Source organism: Osmia bicornis, unplaced genomic scaffold, assembly GCF_907164935.1.
Source record: "Osmia bicornis bicornis unplaced genomic scaffold, iOsmBic2.1, whole genome shotgun sequence".
Lineage (NCBI taxonomy): Eukaryota > Metazoa > Arthropoda > Insecta > Hymenoptera > Megachilidae > Osmia > Osmia bicornis.
This window is the reverse complement of record NW_025791458.1, coordinates 3,678,641-3,700,765: the sequence shown is the minus strand read 5'-3', so window position 1 is coordinate 3,700,765 and position 22,125 is coordinate 3,678,641. Positions and strand designations below refer to the sequence as shown.

General features: G+C 42.0%; 2 protein-coding genes across 2 annotated transcripts; both read right to left on the bottom strand.

Annotated features, from left to right (window-relative positions):
- Positions 1-11,277: 11,277 nt before the first annotated feature.
- Positions 11,278-12,093, bottom strand: LOC123989204. Its single transcript, XM_046289905.1, has 3 exons — positions 12,064-12,093; positions 11,638-11,907; positions 11,278-11,550 (listed from the first exon to the last, which is right to left on the bottom strand). Exons 1-3 carry the CDS (start codon positions 12,091-12,093, stop codon positions 11,278-11,280), a joined length of 573 nt encoding a protein of 190 aa, XP_046145861.1.
- Positions 12,094-12,953: 860 nt separating this feature from the next.
- Positions 12,954-14,780, bottom strand: LOC123989203. The gene has a single exon (XM_046289904.1). It carries the CDS (start codon positions 14,778-14,780, stop codon positions 12,954-12,956), a length of 1,827 nt encoding a protein of 608 aa, XP_046145860.1.
- Between the last annotated feature and the right edge of the window lie 7,345 nt (positions 14,781-22,125).

Here is a 22,125-nt window from a genome sequence, read left to right as displayed (position 1 = left end):
AAGCCAGGTCGAGGTTCAGAACTTTTGGCAGTATTGCGACCAGGATGGCAATTAAAAATATGTGGCACCACACCCTGCTTCATCCTAATTGAACCCCCCATCAGTCTGTAGCGGGTATAATTTTCCATGTCTTCCTGTAACTATTTTTTTTATTATTATTTATTATTAAGCTTAAGTTTATAATCATAATTATTTTCTTAATATTTACGTTAAAATGATCTTCACAACAGTAGTAGTTTGAGTTTGTTGGTTAATTTGTTCGATGAGCTGCCTTGAACCACAAATTCCGCACTTTTTCATTTCTCGGCACTTGAATAAAAAGTTTTTCTGGATTTTTGAGTTGTGTATTTAAACACAATGGTACAAAGCGCCTACTGTAACGACCCGATAATCAAGCGCAATATCTTTTTGTTTTCATTTTCTTTATTATAACTAATTTTTATATTTCATACAAGGTGTTCTATTTTATTTTATTGTTAATATGTATAAATTTTTGTAATAAACATTTTCATTTTTCGTCGATAACCGAGTTTGTTGAATTGATCGATAAAAGTTTAGTCGATAAGTCGGACGGTAAAACAGTTTACCGATAAATTATCGACGTCCGACCGCGCACGCGCGAGCGCAACCCCAGTAACCATACGGTGGGGTAGTATTCTAGAGTGGGGATGCTGGACCACCACGTCACGGGAAAAACCCAGCCACCCCAAGCACTCTATGCGGAAAAAAAGTGCCGACTCAGCAAAATCTGAGTATAAATAGAGGCGTTCCGCACAGTTTCATCGCAGATCTTCTCAGACCTCGGTCTGAAACAGACAACACTCTGATCAGTAGAGAAGAGCTTGCGCTGAACTGTCTAGGCAGCGATAGAGCGCGAGCTACAGCTAATTCCTACTATTCCAATGGTGGCGTGCAGGACTACGGATCAGTGGACCTCCTATTCGCGGTGCGCAACGTGTTACACAGGTGTTACGCTAAGCCAACACTCAAGTGTAAAGAGCTAGCGAGGAGCGGAGCTCCTTGAACGGCCTGCGTCTAACACGGCTCTGGTATAACCAGAAACCGATTGCGACCTGTAGGAAGGGTTAACTTGATTCCAATGGTCTAGCACAAACCTCTGGAGTTTAGTTTCCATAATTATTGTTGAAAACAAACAGAGTGTTGACTGTATAAGAAGACCACGCCGCATTCGCGTTAGCGCTATCGATTAATTACAATTATTAATTTTTACTTACATATATTAATTACTAATTACATATTTTTCAATTGTATTCCCAATCTAGGGCGAACGTATTATAATCTCTTATTGTATTCCTAATTCTAGCCGCACTTATTGTGATACTAGCGATTTTGTATTATATTTCAATATTCACTTACCTTTCTATTTTTGAATAAACATATTTTCATTCAGTTTCTAGCACATTAGTGTTTGGATTTCACTCCTTAACCGCACACCACACGAACCTATAATCCCTAAAACACTGATTACGAGTCGCCTTCTAAGGGAACCGCTCTCCCTACAAGTCGGTGCAGTGACGTACTCACTCTGGGTCGTTACACATCGTTACGTCTGTTGTTTACTCATAGTTGCAGATTTTTAATCGTTTCGTTAGTTCGCTATGTAAACGTATACGCTTTGTTCGGGGTTATATGCCATATGACGTCACCGGCGAGTACGTGGTTTTACCGCGTTTTTGGTCGATTCAAAAATCATTATTTTTAATAATTTTTTTCTCAGTCATTTTTGCATTTAAAAATTACAATAGAAACCAAATATAAACATTCGAATAAAAATATTTCTGAAAAATGGTATTCTTCCCTATTCGCTGACGCGAACTAAGCCCCAGGCTCGGCAACACGCTACGTCTACGCACGTAAATTGGCGTTCCTGCTTCAGAATCAGTGTCTGTATCTGTTGGGTTATCGGTTGTAACATCGGTGTCTGTAGAAATGTTGGAAGTTACAATGATAGTTGGTTTAGTAAGGTTAGATGCAGTTAAAGGAACGGATTGTGTCGCGGATCTCAAACGTGTACGCGTGGCTATTCCGTCAGTGTCTATTGTAGGTGTTTCCTTCGGTCTGTTCTTTGTACCGGGAGGCCTACCTCGCCCCCTACGAACCACGACTGCCGGTGTTTCGGAGTCAGACGACCGCGGAGACCCCGATATCGGCAACAAGTTCGCGTAGCTTGACCTTCGTCGCGCTTTCCTAGACTTGACTTGCGCGGAAGTTACTAAAAATCGATTGATCATCTTAATTACGGAAGACGATTCTTCCTTCTCATTCTCGGTTTCAGAACTAGATGTTAACGTGAAAGCGTCTGATTCGTTCAGCTCCGCTTCGTTGACTGGATTTCTCGAAAGCACATCTGCATTCGTATTCAGTTTCCCGGGTTTATGCACGAATTCATATTCATAATCGCGTAATTTTAGACGCCAACGGACTAAACGTTGCCCTGGATCTTTGAACGAATTGATCCATCTTAAAGGCTCATGATCGCTAACTAGCTTGAATTTACGCCCGTAAAGATAAGGTCGAAAATGCAATACGGCGTATAAAATCGCTAAACACTCCTTCTTGGTAGTGAAGTAGTTTCGCTCTGGCTTTGTGAGCGTACGCGAAAGATATGCAACGGGTAGATCGTGTCCGTCGACCTCTTGACTAAGAACAGCCCCGATGGTGAAGTCTGACGCGTCGGTAGTAAGCGTAAATGGCTTCTGAAAATCGGGATACTGCAAGATCGGTGCACTGCAGAGTGCTTTTCTTAACGCGATGAAAGCTAGTCGCTGTTCCTTCCCCCCACACGAAAGGTACGTTCTTCTTTACCAAGTCAGAAAGCGGTTTGGACTTGGCAGCAAAATCTTTAATGAATCGGCGGTAGTATCCCGCTAAGCCTAGAAATTGTCGAATGTTTTTGGCGTTTCTGGGTCGCGGAAAGCTTTTTACAGCGGATATTTTCTTTGGATCCGGTCGGACTCCGTTTCTACCGATCACGTGTCCGAGATACGCGACCTCAGTTCGTAGAAATTCGCATTTATCTGGTTGAAGGGTTAAGCCGGCGTCGGCCAGGCGCGTGAACAGGCGTCGGACCTTCTTTCCGTGTTCCTCCAACGTTTCGCAAAGATGACAATGTCGTCCAAATAAACAAACAATACTACGCCTTGCAACTCGCGAAGCAATTGATTCCATTAACCGTTGAAAAGTTGCTGGCGCGTTTTTCAATCCTTCTGGCATTCTAACGTATTCGTAATGTCCTGTAGGCGTGCTAAACGCTGTCTTATGACGGTCTTTCGGATCCGTCTCTATCTGTTGAAACCCGCTTGCAAGGTCGAAAACTGAAAAATATTGCGCGTTTCCAATTACATAAATCGAGAATTTCAGTCATATTAGGTAGTGGATACGCGTCGCCTACGGTCTTTTCGTTCAATTTCCGGAAATTTCTGGGATTGCCCTTAGAATCGGGTTTCTTCGGAACAATCCACAGGGGAGAATTATATGGCGAATTCGACGGAACAATTATTCCGCTAGCTAATTTCGTTAGAATTTGTCTCCCAATCTCGTCCTTGTGGACGGGAGAAAACCTATATTGCCTAGTACTTATTGGCACTTCATCTATAGTCGGAATATTATGTTTAATGAAAGATGTTTAGAAAGATAGAAATTCTTCTATTAAGTCTTCCACGTGGCTACGTTCTTCGGAATTTAAATGATCTAAACGTAACTTATTGAGAACCTCGGTAACTCGATCGACTGCTACCGGATTTGCTTGGTCGGTATCCGGGTCGTCTGACTCTTCCGGAAAACAATGATAATCAAAAGGGATTAATTCTTGTGGTGGAACCTCCAATTCCAAATCGCGTTCTAAGGTATTTATCGCGAGGACGTGACATACCCCCTGGTCGTTCACAGCGACTGTGGCTCTGCCGACATACAAGTTGTCCACCGTGTCCAGCAAGGGTAAATAGCCCTCTCGCAGATGGTTATTAATCACATCGATACCGATCGACTGCCTGCTGCGCGCTTTGATGACGTAAGTGCGCGGTTTTAAATCTCGACGTTCTACACATGAACGCTCGTCGACAAAACGGAATGGTCGAACGGTATTATGTGCGAACGATATCTCGGCCTGTTCCTGTCGAAAATACTCCTGTCCCAAAATTCCATCGGTGATTAATGGAAAATCAGACCGAACAACATGAAATCGAACAGAATTCCTTAGTATATACAGGGTGGTTGTGCCGATTGTGCGGTCTTTCTGCGGCGTAATGCCCGAGATTATCGTCGCCTCGTGAGTTGCGATTGACAAATCGGCTCGCAAAAGATTATTTTTTATCAGGTTAATTTCCGCACCGGTACCAACGAGAAACAACGCAATTCCCGGCTCTAGGTCTTCCGAAGGGATTTTCACGATAGTCGTGTCGCGTTTGGTTTTTATCGCAAGGACCGTTTCTTCTGGAATTGAACTTTCTTCTGACGCTCTTGCGGGTTTTGACTCGTCGTCGCGTCCGTCCGGCGAGTCGCATCGAAGTTTAAATTTTCGCGATGGTCAGGTGACGGTGATCTTAGTTGTTCACGTGAGGAACCTGGTACCGGCTCCTCCAACGGCGGTGTACACGGTCTGCGATATTCGATCTTTCGACACGGCTCAGGAGACTCGTGCCTTGTGGGCGATCTTCCTGAACAACGGCAGCCCTTGCAATGATGCTGCGAAACGTTCTTATCGGACTCGAAGTTCTAAATTCATGCGTCCTACCCGCGTCTCTGATCGGTGACCCAAAATTCGCCCGCTCCGGCGATTGTTCACGACTTGTTGGCGAAAAACTATTATATCGCGGAGGGTACGACCTATCACGATCCGGAATCTGATAACGCGGACGATAGTCATCGTAGGTGTCTCTTCGCGATTCGTATGTTGGACGGTAATAGTCGCGAGATCCTGACGGACGATGTCTTTGCCGATTTTCAACTCGAACGGCAATGTCTACCGCATCTTTCAGCGTCTTAGGATCGCGCGCGTCGACCGCTTTTGCAAGCTCGTCAGGCAATTCATAAACGAACGCGTCTACCGGTTCCATGTATTCAGACGCACGTGAGCCGTGTACCTCTTTTGAGCACGTCTTCTATTCCAGTTAACAGTCCACGAATTCGATCATGAAATGCGAATACTAATTCGTCGCGCCGCATACGTATATCCGATATTTGGCGATAGTAATCGTTTTCTCCGGCGTAAAACGATATTTCAAGTGCTGGATTAGCTCTCCGATGGTAACGAAACGTAAACCGTTAACGCTGTCGCGTGCCTCCCCCCTTAAACGCGAAATTACGAGCCGGAGGAAAGTCTTTCTTCCCGTAGATGGTAAACTATCATAGTGATAGGGGAAGGTGGGGCAAAACGGGGTAGCGGGCAAGACGGGGTACCCCTTCTACTTCGTGAATAAAACGTTTTAATTACAATCAAATATACGTATTAAATATGTTATCACCATTGCTGATCGTAACCAACAGCTCAACCAAGTATGATGTTTCACGTTGAAATTAAATAAAAAATTCAATTTTTTGCGATTTTCTTATTATTTTCGTACATCCTTTAAGGAGTGATATTGGAATTAAAATATAACAGAAGTTCTATGCACTTATGTATTTCTGCCGCAGAATTTAACAGACTACAGGATAAGAATGTCATTTTTTATTTTTGTGAACAATGTTTAAGCGATACGTTGATTTATTTTCAATGAGACGGCATGGGGCATGATGGGGTATAGGAAGCTGGGGCAAGACAGGGTACACCATGTTTACCAAGCGACTTGGAATCGCGCTCGGTCTATTCTCTTTTGTCTATGATTAAAACAAATACCAATGAAATGGAGCCATTAAACAAAACACTATTGTAACAAATTACCATGGTATTAAACACATAACCTGTGAATAGAGACGCGAGACGCTGCTCATCAAAATTGAAGCAAAAATTTAGTTTCTCGGTATGTGTCAAGGAAACGTGGAAGCACTGCTATTATAACATCCTCGCCATACAAAAATGATTTGGAAGATGTTATTAAAAAATGGAAGGTTGGATAAATTGCCAAAGATGTGGCAAATGGGCCCATTGCTCATGTGCCTATGTAGATGACGACGATGATGAAGCCGTACATGTGTGCTTGTGTTGTCAAACCGACAAATGATTGACTAGAGACAATTTTATTGATTAGTTAATAGGTACCCCATCTTGCCCACAAGGGTACCCCGTTTCGCCCCACCCGTGGGGCAAGATGGGGAGAAAAGACCTTTCTTTGTTTTTTATTTATATATATTAATATGTTGTAAATAGTTGAATTTTGCCTTATATAATCTATAGACCAATCATCAAAAAATAATAAAAAATTAAAGTGGGTTCATTAATTGGACAAACCTGTGTTTTATTCATTAATAAACTTTAACTACCCCGTCTTGCCCCACCATCCCCTACTGAATTTCGCTAATGAAGTCCTGAAGACGGATATTCCGTCCATCAAAAATCGGAACATGGTGGGCGGCTTGTTGCACGGCAAAACTTTCCATAACCGCAGTGGAAAGGTCGCTGTATTCGCGATCATCATTTCTAAACGTATGCGAAGCGAAACCGACATTTCGTGTATCGCGCCAGGTTTCGTGTGTTTCACCGGCATTTTCAGGCGTACGCGGTCTATACCATAAAACGTAACTTACGTTTCTCGTCGTTTCTTATTTCTGGACAAACGCCTTGTAAATACATTCAGCTTGTCCTTTCTTGTGGTACTCTTCAAATAGCGCTTATTTCGTTTATCTGTGCTCTTGTTTTGTACTTCCATGGTAATGGTCACACACACTAATTGTCACTGCACTTTTGAATTACGCAGAAATGAAATAATTAGATATATCAATACCTGCGCAGTTCGATTTCTTTCTGCGTCTGCAGTGTGGTGCAAGCGACAAAAAACTGATCAGCTAACGCTGTTCACAGATCGGAGATGCTGAGACGCAGAACGAAAGATAAACAGAACGGAACAGGATGGATGTATGCGTCCTGTCCCTCTCTTTCTCATTAGGAGTAGTGTATACTGATACATTTCCATAGATACATTTACATTTAGAGTATGTACTTTCGGGGATACTTTTTAATGCAAAAATGTGCAGAGGAAAGAATTTTTTATTATCCTGTGCGTATACTTTTGACGTATCAACCACTTTATTAGGGAAGAATTCATATTTCGTTCTACAGTTATCCTTTTCCACTTGCTAACGGCGAAGGAACACCCCGCAAGTATGCGCGGGCACGCCGCACGTTTTCAAACCTTTGCGCATTCGAATTTTCACGCGGGCCGCTGACGTATCCCTCTGTCCTTGGTGCAAGTGAAATACAAAATATCGAGTGAGTGAGAAAGGCAATTTGGGCCCTGTCCACCCTTGAGGTCAGCAAGGGCTCGATCGTCAGAAAAACAGTGACCGTCACCAAGTCAACATCGTAAGTACATTCACGCTTACTACCCCTGTCTTTTTCGCTATGTGCCGGTAATATGAAAGTGGTCGAATTCCAAATTTTCCGTTTATTAAATTTCATTTATTTTTCTCATACTTTTTACTGCATTTTGTAGTGGGTTGTATTTTTTGTTAAAAATTATGTTATCTTTTATCGTATCATGAGTTGGGGCATGTGTAACGTCCCAGTGGTTCCCCAATTTAGAAATTAATCGTAATATTAAAATAAGTCGATAAATGTTCAGCCGGTAAGCTAGATCATCGGTAAATTATCGACAAGCGACCACGTGTGCGCCAGCAACCCCGGTGATCTCACGGTGGGGTAAAGTCCCAGAGTAGGGAGGCCGCGTGAATTAAGGAGCGGGGATGCTCGACCGTCACGTGATGGGAAATTCCAGTTACCTGAAGGAATCCTGTATTGAAAAAAAGCGCTAAGTCAGCAAAACCTGACTATAAATAGAGGCGTGCAGCGCGAAGAAAAATCAGTTTGGTTTCGACCATGCTCAGCTCGACTTCGACTTAGGTCGAGGGCAGCTACCACTCTAACATTAGAGGAAAAGCTACGGTTGCTCAGCGCTGAACCACTTAGGTAGAAATATAGCGATAGAGTAACCGATGCTAAACTAAATTCCTTTCAATGACAAGTACAAGTTACTCCGGATCTGTAAACAATCTACTCATGGTGCGCAACGTGTTAACCAGGTGTTAAGCTAAGCCAACACTCAAGTGTAAAGAGCTAGCGAGGAGCCGAGCTCCTTGAGACGGCCTGCATCTAACACAGCTCTGGCTGGCCCAGAAACCGATCGCGACCTGTGGGCAGTCTGCTCATATCTGAAAGTACCGTACAAGTTGCTTTTTGATAATAATTTCCAGTACTTAGCGTAGTTGGTCATTATTCAGAGTGTTGGCTGTACCTATAGTCAGCTCCGCGCTATTATCAATTATAATTAAAATTATCATTTATTACTAATTACTAATCATTAATTTCTATTTTCGTATATTAACTACTAATTATATATTTCTTACTGTATTCCCAATCTAGGGCGAATTTATTATAATTTCTCATTGTATTCCTATTCTAGCCCGCACCTATTGGTATACCAGCATTATTATTTTATATTATATTCAATTAATATTCACTTACATTCTTGAATAAACAAGATTGGATTTTACTCCTTAACCGCACACCACACGAACCTATAATCCCTGATACATTGATTACGAGTCGCCTTCTAAGGGAACCGCTCTCCCTACAAGTCGGTGCAGTGACGTACTCACTCTGGGTCGTTATACATGGATACTGTGACGTTTTCGTCTTTCGCTACTTATGCGAAGGAGAAGATAACGCGAGTAGTACGAGCGTACGTTTTCTCCTACGCGTCTCAAGGAGTGGTTCGCGTTCGCGAAGGCAGAAGGAACGGTGAAGTCAGTAACGAGACGTAGTTTTGCGGTGTAACAAAATATCGATTTATTCAGAAAAATGGTGATGGGAAGTATGGCAAAAGAGCCTATCACAGAATGGCCTATCAACAATCAACGCAACGCAATTCTCATCTCATAGATGTTCAATAGACGCGCAGATTATGAAAATATAATATACAACGAACTTGACTAGATCGATCGTCAATAAACACGCAGATCGGATTTACACGAATCGGGAGTGTAATACAAAAATGATAACGCAAAAGAAAATATTTCAGCCAGTCGAGCGACTTTAACGCGACCCAAAAAACTCAGTCTTCATTTATACGGAAAATGACTGGTTGAATAACGCATTTTAAGAAATATAAGAAAATATATATATATATAGAGAATAACGCAGACGATGTCAAAACACAAAATCGTGACTCTGCTCGAAATGCGAAAAGTAATATATACACGACGGTGACAAGATTTAGTAGGTCATCAACGATTCAAACGTCTTTCGCCAAGGACATGTTATTATCGCTCGCTTTGTTTCCGAAACATACATTGAAATCACTACGCACGAAGGTCGCGTGATCGTGGAGCGCGTAGGCAAAAAGAAACGTTTGAATTTATTAACCGTGCAGCGAAATATTAACTTTTACGCGTCTCTTAAATCGCAGAATGGCGAGCCAGTGGATTCCGAGGATACTTCCGGTTCAGCGAGGTTTTCACCTGCGAACCTCAGATCGACAGGGGCACTGACTTCACGATTTCACTCACAATCAAAGGATGAGAAAGTCGCGCACTAAGTCCCGACCCTCGACTCCTTTGCAGATTGAAATACGTGTATTTAAGAGAATCCGATAACCGTGGATTTGCCGGAATCCGTCAACGTTCTTCCTGTAGTACGAAGCGTACTCAAGGAAGAATTTAAGAATGCCAAGAGCGAGATCACGGCCCTCCAAATCGCAATGTAAAATTGCCAGAGCACAAGCAAAACGAGGATGACTCGACTAGGTTTCCCTAGGAGTCAACGTCGTCTCGGATATGCCTGTGTAGAGCGATCTTTCGAGGGTGCTGAGTCCCAAGATAGAAGGCCACTACTTAATGAAAGGGAGATGTCCAAGCTCGGGCTCTAGTCACGACTTGCTGGATCGCAATCTTTAGACGGTTGTCTCTTGGAAGAGAGCCGTAGGTGAAAGCGTCCGTTCTGCTTGTCGTTTGGGACCAGAGTGACGATCGATGGATCGACACTGAGCTCCTTCGATCCGGCGTTCGAAGGAGGGGATCCGCGCACGCGCTCCACTATGATGACTAAGTAGGGATAGCACGTACCATCGCTATAGTTCCGATCTCCCAAGAAAAATCCATACTACTGTATACTATACTGTGTAACTGTAGGAATGTACGGTTACAATACATATTGTTGATTTAGCGAATTTATTACGTATTATATGAACATGATACATAAGAAATGTAAAGTTCGATTTTTCTTTTATTTGAACTGACGCCACTTTCATAATAACTGTAGCGTCGAAACTCAAACTGTTTGCCTGAGTTCCGTGATTCATGAAAATAAATAAAGGAATTATAGTAAATGAATTAACACAAAAAAATAACACAATATTTGGGGTTAGACCCCGAGGTAAAAAAGACCTTGCGGCCAAAAAACCTCGATAAACTGTTTATTATTCAATACAAATGTATATGGATGTGAGGTGTGTATGATGTATGTATGTGTCTGTTTTTTGCTGATTATTCTTAACGTAACCAGTCCGGATCATGCATGATCGCGTATTAAGTTGTATGGAGGCGCGGAATCTCCATAGGCTGGACCGATGTGCGGCAGCTAATTATTATTGATGACGATATGTAATCGTCATGGGCTGGACCGATAGACGGCAGCTTTTTATTATTGATGACGATATGTAATCGTCATGGGCTGGACCGATAGACGGCAGCTTTTTATTATTGGATGCTTGAATTAGAATGATGTGTTTTTGATCACATACCTTGGCGTGTGGAGTAATCCGCGTGTTTTGTAACAATCTTTGAATTCAATGTAAAATGACTGAAGAAAATACACTGTTGTCTCAATACTGATTTCCAAAGAACTGAACGAGGCCCGCAAGCGACTCGCTTGGCCTGGCTGGGCCTCCTACCCCCTCTCACACCACGTCGGCGACGCATAACGAAGTTAATTTTTCCCTTGATGCGCATTCGTCTTAAGGGTGGTGGCCAACGGCTGAACTGACCGCGCAATATTCAAAAAATACCTTGGATCCGTTTCGATCCAACATGCTCCCCCCGTTGCGAGAGGAGCAAGTGAAAAATTAGCGTTTACGTGTATGTACATGTGTTTGTATGCAGTATATACAATCAAGCTACATCAGGTAACGGACATAATTGCGTGATGTTTCTTTTAAATGTTCCTTGTGCTGTCCTTATGGTAGCAACTCGAATGTTTCCGTCGTTTCCAGGATGAACTTCAAGGACCACTCCCAGTTGCCACCTCATGCAGGGTTGTCTTTTATCGATGATAAGGACAACGGTCTCGAGTTTAAGATTGTCACTAACGCTGAACCATTTTTGTCTCTTTTGTAGCTCTCCCAAGTACTCCAGTTGCCATCTCTTCCAGAAATCCTGACGAGCCTTCGACAGGAATCTCCATGTCGTAACACGATTACTCGGAACTCATGACAGATTCTCTTCGGGCAGTGCTGTAAGCGGGCGACCTACTAAAAGATGCGCAGGTGTCAGTGCGACAGGATCATTGGGATCAGTGCTGATCGAGCATAAAGGACGAGAATTCAAAATCGCCTCGATTTCGATGGCCAGCGTATTAAGCTCTTCGAAAGTTAGAAGCTGTCCCCCTACAACGCGCTTGAAGTGATGCTTGAAAGACTTCACTGCCGGTTCCCAAATACCGCCAAAATGCGGAGACAGAGGCGGATTGAAGTGCCATTCAATGTTTTTCCGTACAGAAAAATTATTTACATCCTCCTGGAACTGCTCAGAACCGAATAAGATGTATAACTCTCGAAGTTGATTGTTTGTGCCTACGAAATTCGTCCCGTTGTCGGAATAAACATGAGATGGAATGTCCCTGCGGCCGATGAAACGTCGAAACGCGCCTAAGAAACACTCAGTCGTCAAATCACTTACGATTTCTATATGTACCGCTTTCGTGGCCATACAGATAAAAACACAGCCATAAGACTTGATTTGCGCTCGGTTGCGATATTTTTTCTCCTTGATGAAAATAGGACCAAAGAAATCTACGCCTGTGTGTTCGAAAGCGGGAGCCCTTTCGACGCGTGATCTAGGCAGATTTCCCATATGAATCTGCAGCGGAGGCGGTCGGTATCGAATGCATGTAACGCAGTGGCGTACGGTCTTCTTGACTTGGTTTTTGCCGTCGAGCAGCCAAAACCGATGCCGTATAGTATGGAGAGTGCTTTGAATGCCTGCATGATAAGCATTCTGATGAGTCTCCCGTATAATCAAGTCAGTGACATGATGATACGACGGAAGAAGCAGAGGATGTTTCTGGCCAGAGGAAATATTTGCGTTGACCAATCGGCCGCCGACGCGAAGCAACCCGTACTCGTCAAGAAATAGATCAAGTGCAGCGAGCCTATTGCTCTTGACTCGGTTCGATCTTGACAACCGCTCGATTTCATCGAGATAACGTTCCCGCTGAATAAGCCGAATAATTTTCCTTCCGTCTCTAATTTTTCCGGGACAGTAATAGCCTTTCCTTTGAATTTACCCGAACGACGAAAGCGAAAACAGAGTGATGCAACGTTTAGCAGCCTTGAGTACGAAGAAAAACGTTCAAGGAATTCATTGGCAGCCACAGCCGAAACTAAGCATACGTGTTTCCTCAATTCAGGCAACTCCGAAATGGGAGGATCGATGCCAACAGGCCACTGGCTTTCTGGCTGCCCGAGCCAGTCAGGTCCTCCAAACCAGCTGTGGTTTTGAAGAAATTCCGAAGGGTCCTGTCCTCGCGATAGTGCGTCTGCCGGATTGTCGTTAGTTCGCACATGCCGCTACTCGGCTGAACTATCCAGAGCTTGCACCTCTGCAACACGATTTGCCTCGAACGTCTTCAACAAACGCGGAGATTTCTTGAGCCATTGCAACACAATTGTGGAGTCTGACCAAAATATCAAACGGCTTATCGGAAAATCGAAGGTTGGACGCGCTTCTTTATAAAGCCGAGTAAGAATCTGCGCGCTACATAATTCCAGTCGCGGAATTGTGATCTCCTTGATCGGAGCGACTCGGGATTTGGAGCATGCCAGACGGACATGAACACGTCCGCTAACATCATTCGATCGAATGTAAATGCACGCAGCATAACCACGCTTACTCGCGTCACAGAAACCATGCACTTCAATTCCGATCGGATTTTCAGTTAAAAACCGACGGTCTACATTCAAATCACGAATAAGATAAAGATGCCCGGCGTACCGACTCCACCTAGAGTGTACTTCTTGGGGTACCGTCTCGTCCCAATCGATCTTAACCCTCCAACAATCCTGCATGATGATCTTCGCCGACAAAATAATGGGACCCAGCAAGCCTAGCGGATCAAAGATTTTGGCGATGTTAGCCAAAATGCTCCGTTTAGTAATCTTAACAGACAGATCGATTGAATTAACTGTATAAACAAATTTGTCTAATTGCGAATTCCAAACAACTCCAAGCGTCCTTAGAACTGGATTTTCTTCGATCGCGTGATCAAGATCTAAAATTATTTCGGATATGTTGTCGAGCGCATGATGATGGTTGGAGGCCCATTGCCTCATGTTGAAACCACCTTGCTTCAAAAGCTCGATAATCTCGTCACGAATTATCAGGATTTCTTCCAGAGAATTAACACCCGTTAGAAGATTATCGACGTACAAATCTCGTTTTAAAATTTGAGAAGCCCGGGGAAATCTCGCGCTTTCATCATGTGTGAGTTGCGACACCGTGCGAATTGCCAGGAAAGCAGAGGAAGATACACCAAAAGTCACGGTACTGAGCTCCCAGACCCTGACTTCGTGGTTATGATACCAAAAGATACGTTGAAACTGGCGGTCCTCAGGATGGACCAACACCTGCCGATACATCTTTTCGATGTCGGCCGTCAAAACATATGCATGTGAGCGAAATCGCAGAAGCTGTTCAAAAAGGGTAGGTTGTATGGTTGGACCGACCATCAAAGCGTCATTTAATGAAATGCCCTTGTCTGTTTTGGCCGAGGCATCGAACACCACGCGTACTTTGGTGGTGGTACTGGAAGCCTTGGTTACGGCATGATGAGGCATGTAATAACCATTGGCGGATTCGTTACTAATAAGAAACATGTGACCCATATCAATATATTCCTGCATCACCTTGTGATACTCGGCCTTCAAATTGGTATTTGAATCCAATCTTCGCCGTAAAGAATGGAAACGCCTTAGAGCTTGAGAGCGTGAGTTGTCGAGATCGCGATCACCATTCCAAAATGGCAAACGTACTACGTATCGGCCGTTCGCGTCGCGTACCGTACCGTCCACGTAATGAGCTTCGCATAAAGACTCCTCTGACGTTCTCGAAGATTTAGAGTTCGCATCCTCGATTATCCAGAACCTGGCCAATTGCTCGGACAAATTAGCCAAATTACATGCAACTATAGAACTCCCTTCTTCGCCACTCGAACCTCCGGCAATTACCCAACCTAATTGAGTTTTTTGCAAAACCAAATCGCAATTGTCGCGTGACAAATTAATTTGGCCGATCGAAAGCAATGATAAGGTGGCCCCGGATCCGATCAACATATCTACCGGTTGAGGAATATGGAACCGAGGATCGGCTAGTTTTATATTGGCCGGGATCTTGAGCATTTCGCGCGGGAAAATTTCTTCTGGTACAAGATCAGCGATTTTCGGCAAGGTTAAAAAAGTCAAGACCTTTGAAAAATCATTATGTATAGAATGAAAACGCAACTCGATGCTGCTCTTGGACACGGTGTGCATCCCGTCAACCGCACCGACTGGGATAGGGCAAGTACGCTTAGATAATTTCAGCCTATTCGCGAAATCTTCAGTGACGAAATGCGCTGTCGCACAGGTATCGAGTAGGGCTCGGGCTTGAACGAAACTACCAGTCGCGTCACGAACGCGTACAATGGCGCTCATCATTAACTGAGATCGGGATACACGTGAGATCATAGCGAATGTGTCCACGACTAGTCACACCGGCCCTTTAACTTCAGGTAACTCAGTCGAAGACTTATTACACGTGGCTACCGGACGTGACGCCGCTTGGTTTGGAACGTTTGGATGCAAAAGGGTGTGATGGAATCGGCCACAACGTCTACAATGAAACGATTTGCATTCGCCTGAATGCGCGCGAAGACAATTACGGCAAAGTTTCTTTGATTTCACGACCTGCCATCGTTGCTTGACGCTTAACCCTTCGAACCTGGGGCATCTATAAATAAGATGATTTCCGCGACAATGAGGGCAAACTGATGAAGTTGCGGTGACAAATGTCTTTACCCCGGAATCAACCTTTCGCGCCTTCGTTGATTGCGGTTCCCGATCGAAGCGGCGCGGCGCTTTCCGCGTGATCCGTCCCTATCGCGCGCGGTATCGTGCTCCAACGTACAAAGCCTGAACGCGGTCTCATTAATAAATTTGCAAAATTGATTCAAATCGGGAAGAACGTCGAGGCTAAGAGATTCCTCCCACTTTTGACGTATATCAAGAGGAAGTGCTCTCTCAAGAAGCCAAACAATCAATCCCTCATCGGGTTTTACCTGCAACGACTCGAGCATGTTCAAATGCTGACGGACCTCGTCGACCATTTTCGATAATCCTTCCGGAGTCGCGGTGGTTAACCGAGGAATATCAAGTATGGCATCGTAATGCTTTGACACGAGAATACGCTTCTTTTCGTTAGAATTGACTAGCAAATTCCAAGCGTTCTTATAATTTTCGGCACTAGCGTCAAAACGTGCGAGTTTGTTCGAAGCCGCGCCCGTGAGCGAATTTTTCAAGTACAAAATTTACTCAGGTCGCTAAGATGAGTGTGTACGTCGACCATGGAAAGAAAAGTATTCCTAAAAGATAACCACTTATTGTGGTCTCCATCAAACTTAGGCAGCTCGGCTATAGGAAGTTTAAGTTGCCGTTGCCTTTCAATGAAAGTTGAAGTGTCTAGGGGGTTATTTACGGTCGTATCGCTGCAACGGGACCCGCCTGCGCTCGGCATGTTTTCGACCCTCGACGCGAGAACATAGAAATTGTCCCGTATTTCGTCCATCTGTTCTAGCCCTTCGTTTCTTTCGTCTAACAACTCGAGTTCGTCGTGAAACTCTTCGTACGCGTTAAATAATTCGGTGACACGCTTAAGCCGCAATTTAGCGTTTGTGCTATCGATTTTACCCTGATCAACGGTGTTACGAAATGTCGTGATCTGCCGTTTAACCGCTGAATGCTTCTGCGCGATAAATGCGATACGGCTCGACATTTTAATTAATTAACGAATATCAACACGAGAATCGAAAATGCGCTGACGTAATACAATACTCGAAACAATGGAACCGAAAAACTGTATAGCGATACTCGACCAATATCGTTCGAAAAGAATGCGCGCGGACGTTCCGATTCTATTTTCGCTCTCTCTCGCTCACGCTCTCCTTAGCTTTACGCGCCGTTATCCAGAAGGAGGAATAAATCTCGAATGAAAAGTTATTTGATGCGAAAATGCGAGCTGAGCCGTTAAGATTCGACTCAAAACGATTAGATTGCAAGCTCACAGAGATTCAAGACGCAAAATTAAAAGCGATTGAAGAATGAATAGCTTATCTGTATCCAACAAAATATGTGGACTGCGGGTGGCAACTAAGCGAGCTGCGTCCCTGACGGAAACGACGTCCTTTTGATGGTAATGAATCCAGGTATGTCGGGCTATGACTCGTCGTACGGTACCCCTTTGTTTCATGCGCTGCTGGCGAGCGGCTCAAACCTCACAGGAGGCACCAATTTGTTTGTAGCGTCGAAACTGAAACTGTTTGCCTGAGTTCCGTGATTCATGAAAATAAATAAAGGAATTATAGTAAATGAATTAACACAAAAAAATAACACAATATTTGGGGTTAGACCCCGAGGTAAAAAAGACCTTGCGGCCAAAAAACCTCGATAAACTGTTTATTAATCAATACAAATGTATATGGATGTGAGGTGTGTATGATGTATGTATGTGTCTGTTTTTTGCTGATTATTCTTAACGTAACCAGTCCGGATCATGCATGATCGCGTATTAAGTTGTATGGAGGCGCGGAATCTCCATAGGCTAGACCGATGTGCGGCAGCTAATTATTATTGATGACGATATGTAATCGTCATGGGCTGGACCGATAGACGGCAGCTTTTTTATTATTGATGATGATATGTAATCGTCATGGGCTGGACCGATAGACGGCAGCTTTTTATTATTGGATGCTTGAATTAGAATGATGTGTTTTTGATCACATACCTTGGCGTGTGGAGTAATCCGCGTGTTTTGTAACAATCTTTGAATTCAATGTAAAATGACTGAAGAAAATACACTGTTGTCTCAATACTGATTTCCAAAGAACTGAACGAGGCCCGCAAGCGACTCGCTTAGCCTGGCTGGGCCTCCTACCCCCTCTCACACCACGTCGGCGACGCATAACGAAGTTAATTTTTCCCTTGATGCGCATTCGTCTTAAGGGTAGTGGCCAACGGCTGAACTGACCGCGCAATATTCAAAAAATACCTTGGATCCGTTTCGATCCAACAATAACTGACACACTTCTACATTTTACTTTGAACCCAAAAGTGTATTTAGACATATTCCGGATAAAGTTTCATTACCGTCATAGTATTGTTGTATTTTTTTGTGCAAAATGTATTATCAACTGTGATTATTTGAGTGTACGTGTATTTCTTACGCTCAAAGATTCGTGTATTTATTTTCACGTGGAATAAGAAAGTTATGTTATAATTTACCCGGGATATGTCTATAAAAGGCGTATACATTGAGGTATAATATAGGTTTTCTTTAGTTAAAACTGAAGACAAGTGATGAAAATTAAACAATTTCTGAACCTCAAAAGTAGAAATTCCAGCATTTAGAAATGTACAGATTCCCTAACTGTGCTAAATTTCGACTAAAAGAAGCCTATATTATACCGGAATGTACAAACTTCATAAACGTGTACTTTTTTACTTCCCATTCAAATTACATCCAATACTTTCACTGTTTCTTCACTGTCACTCGTTTTTAGATGAGTACCAAAGAAGGCCTGATGATGAGTAGTAAAGAAAATGGAGCACAACGTGACCGGAGTCAGTCACGGGACCCGTCAAGGTCTCCCCGACGGGACCGGAGCCGGTCCCAAAAATCTTCGGGAAGGCGGACTCCATCTCGGGACCGGAGTCGCTCCCGAAAACCATCGTCGGGACGGCGCACAGTGGGGTATTTGGTCCAAAAAAGTGGAAAAAACTATTTTAGCGTTATTTATACAGTGAAGGTCATAGTATAATAGGTCGTTGAATTCGTCTTAACGTCAGCTACAACATTATCAAGTGAAAAATTCATTTTAATGTTTAAAAAATGAAGGTGACCTTAATTTTTGTTTAAAAAAAAAGTTTTTTGAAATTTTTTATGTCAACATTTTAAGACGCGTGAATACTGATTAACTTTCGTTCGAAACATTTTTTTATCAAATTATCGGAGACGCTTGAGAAACCGCGGCTACAGCGGAGTACTTGCACTGAAAAGCTGAAAAAAATTATTTTTGCACATAAGTTATATTGAAATGATATAAATTATTATTTTAATACAAATACACAAAATAAGGAATTTTTAATAAGAAAATATATATTTTGAAAACATTTTTGAATTATTATTTTTAATTTCATTGAGAAAAAAATGTATCTGAAATGTCTTCCTGAAATGATGTCTCTTTTTCAGATTCTGTTTCGTTTTCGTCGGTGCAAGATGTAGGTTCAAGAGGCAAAAGTAAATCTAATGTTTCTTTTAAAAATGGCATTGTTTTTTTTCTTTTAATTACTCTCATGCTTGACAAGAGAGGATCAGAACTCAGTAAAAGTCGGTTAATTACATCTGTAATACATGCATCTCTGGTACATTTTCTTGCAAAGTTTAATCTATACAAACGGAAATGTTTATTTCTGGCTTCTGCGGCTTCTTCAGAAAGTTGCCCTATTGGTAGAATAGCATGTTCGATCACTACTGGTCCATGGATTAATACTTTATGCACTGTGGGACTCATTGGGTACCACCAATATAATGCAACGTACTTTTCTGCAGTATGGATAGCATATGTTGCAAATTTTTGTACGTCTATTTTGTGCCCACTGGATATCACTTCTAATATAATCTTAAACCTATATATCAATTCTTCATCAATTCCCGTTATTGCTGATGATAGTTTGTGATCTAAAAAAAATCTTCGGGCAGTATTTCCATCATTGCTATTTCCGAAACCGGGTTTCGGCACGTCAACAATAATTCCCATTTTTGTTCGGAACTCTTCTTGTATTGTCTTTTTTCTTTCTTCTACTATATTCTTTTCTTCTTTTGATCGTGTTTGCCATTTTTTAATGGGCAGTTTATATGCTAAATGTAATAAATTTTCAAACATTCTTATTCTAGCATGTAGTATGGATAAACCAAATTGCAATGTTTGGAGATTAATTTCCCTTTTTTTTGTTAAATTATTAAATTCTTTAGAAGTAGCTCCACATATATAACATTTCATCGTAGAAATTGTGTTTGTAACCGCATTACATATTTTTCCATCAATCATTGTGAAAAGCATGGTGTGCTTAACTGATATAGATTTATTTGTTGTAATTTCAGTTTCTTTTAGTTTATTTATCTTTGCTTGCAGATAAGTAATTTCTTGATTTGTGATGTCCAGTGATTCCTTTATAAATCTTATCTTAATTGGTCGACAATATCTAGGAGAGGATGGAGTACGATTTTGCCAGATGATTTTTTTGCTTGCAGATCTTAATTGAAGTGGTAGCAGAGAACTTGGAAATATATTAGAATCTATACTAAAACTATTTTCGAATTTTTGTTTAAATTGTGTTTGGTGCGATCCGTCGCATCCCCATTTACTTATTAATTCTAATTTATTACATTCTATTTATAACTTCTTCCAAATACATTAATAACCGGGTAACTGTATGGTCTAACAAATTTTGCAAATTAATTTCCGTACTACCCATACAGCACACAAAGATTGCATACACATTGCAACAATCTTTCACCGCAATATTGGAACATTGCAAATGCAGTGCAAAATGTTGCTGCACCATTGCTGTGAGGTTGCAATAATGATAAAATGTCCGCTTTTTGGAAGATTGCAACAAAATAATACAGCAACGTTGCAATGTAATGAATTTGTAATACTGCGTATATACTTATTTTTGAATGCATAAATGTAATTATTGACGGTTCATTGTAATTAAATGTCTTTATTTGTTGTTATATAATTACATTAACAATATATTGAATATCTTGAATATACCGAATAAAGATTGAACTCAATCGATTTGCAGAGAAAAGTACTTTATTCATGAAAGTGATATACAAAATAAGTACAGATGCGAAAAACTTAGTTCAATCCTGTTACAAGTTGAGTGCGGTCGCTCGACTGACCAAAAACCCTGAAAAACCTTTTTTATATGGTCGGCGTCGCCGAAACGGTCAGCGGATCCATGATTTCATGGCCCCGGTCTGGAGGCTACGTCAGGCAAGAGAAAATCGCAGGGTTGAAAAATTAAGATATATATATATATATATTGTTACGAGCCGGAGGGGGCGGCTGCGTAGCCGGGGCTTAATTTAGGTATATGGTAATTGTTAATGGCTTGACCAGTGTTGTTATTAACACTGGGAGCCTACGAAGTAGACGTGGAGACGAACCTACGTATGGCTAACGTAGGGAGCTCCAGGAGGTTGGCTATGGTGGACGAACCTACGTATGGCTAACGTAGGGAGCCACAGGAAAGGTGTAGAGTGGAGGACGAACCTACGTATGGCTAACGTAGGGAGCCTCAGGAGAGTGATATGCGGACGAACCTACGTATGGCTAACGTAGGGAGCCGCAGGAAGCGTTAGTATTAGGTCTCGTAACTTGATTGATGTACCTCGAGCGGTAAAGGTACACCTTAGTGGGTTTCTGGACAGTAAATATAATTGTACAATAGTATGTAAATTAAACTAGTATGAGTTTATTCTCGATTCCGGACCTTACAATTGTTGTGTGTAATTGTCGCGGTATTCAATGAATTGAACTCTAAGTTGCACGTTTGAAATGAGTTGAATAAAATAAGTTTAGTTTCGATTCCGCGAAGCAAGAATCTAATCCTTCTCGGTTTTCACGAACACGAGCAAACGGGGGCGGATTACAACGATTATAATAATGCTTAACAGCCGACAACGTACTGTATAGTTACTGTGAGTGCTTAGAAGGGACTTGAATACCCTATCTCGCAGAGTTTCCTCGTTGCAGAGATTATCCGAAAAGAACGTACTGACGTGTATCGAACTGATTCTAGACTTCAACTAGACCCGAGGTGCCCTTGTCGCCACCCTTTTTATACTCAAAAACTAGAGTAAAAAGGGTGGTGGGGACTGACTCTACGTGACCCGTAGGACCGCGCCCTTGCTTTGCGTTGGTCTCGAATTTTCTAGAAGACGGTTGGTGTCGGGTGCACACATCCGATTCCATATAAGGAAATTTCTTGAGAAGGGTTTGTAACACCATATAAGGAAATTTCCAAGACGGATACGTAACAATATATTAAATGCCTTTCTATTAAATTTTTATTCTGATAATATACATACAATAATATAAGAATTTAGAAAAAAATTATAAATTTTAAAATTATTACATATAAATAAAATTATTACATTAAATTAATTAAATAACTATTCCTTTATGTTAATTGTCTGTAAAAATAAAACAGGAATAATAATTTATATAATTACATAATTTATATATAACATAATATAATAACGTCATATACATGCATATATATATACATACTTTGCCCTTTCAACTCTCACAGGGGCTTGAGCAAGCCATTTTGAAACTGTATCCGCAATTTCGGCGTCTGATACATGTTTATGTGCTGCACGAACAGCCTCTATAACAAAAAGTTATTATATAAATATTAC

What these genes read in the sequence shown, in the direction of transcription:
- LOC123989204 (XM_046289905.1), bottom strand. Translation starts at nt 12,093, where the DNA reads ATGGCCACGAAAGCGGTACATATAGAAATC. An exon ending in AAGCGGTACATATAGAAATC is followed by an intron (nt 11,908 to 12,063) that starts GTAAGTGATTTG and finishes GGTTCTGAGCAG; the next exon opens with TTCCAGGAGGATGTAAATAA. An exon ending in TGACACCTGCGCATCTTTTA is followed by an intron (nt 11,551 to 11,637) that starts GTAGGTCGCCCG and finishes TTCCTGTCGAAG; the next exon opens with GCTCGTCAGGATTTCTGGAA.
- LOC123989203 (XM_046289904.1), bottom strand. Translation starts at nt 14,780, where the DNA reads ATGCTCAAGATCCCGGCCAATATAAAACTAGCCGATCCTCGGTTCCAT.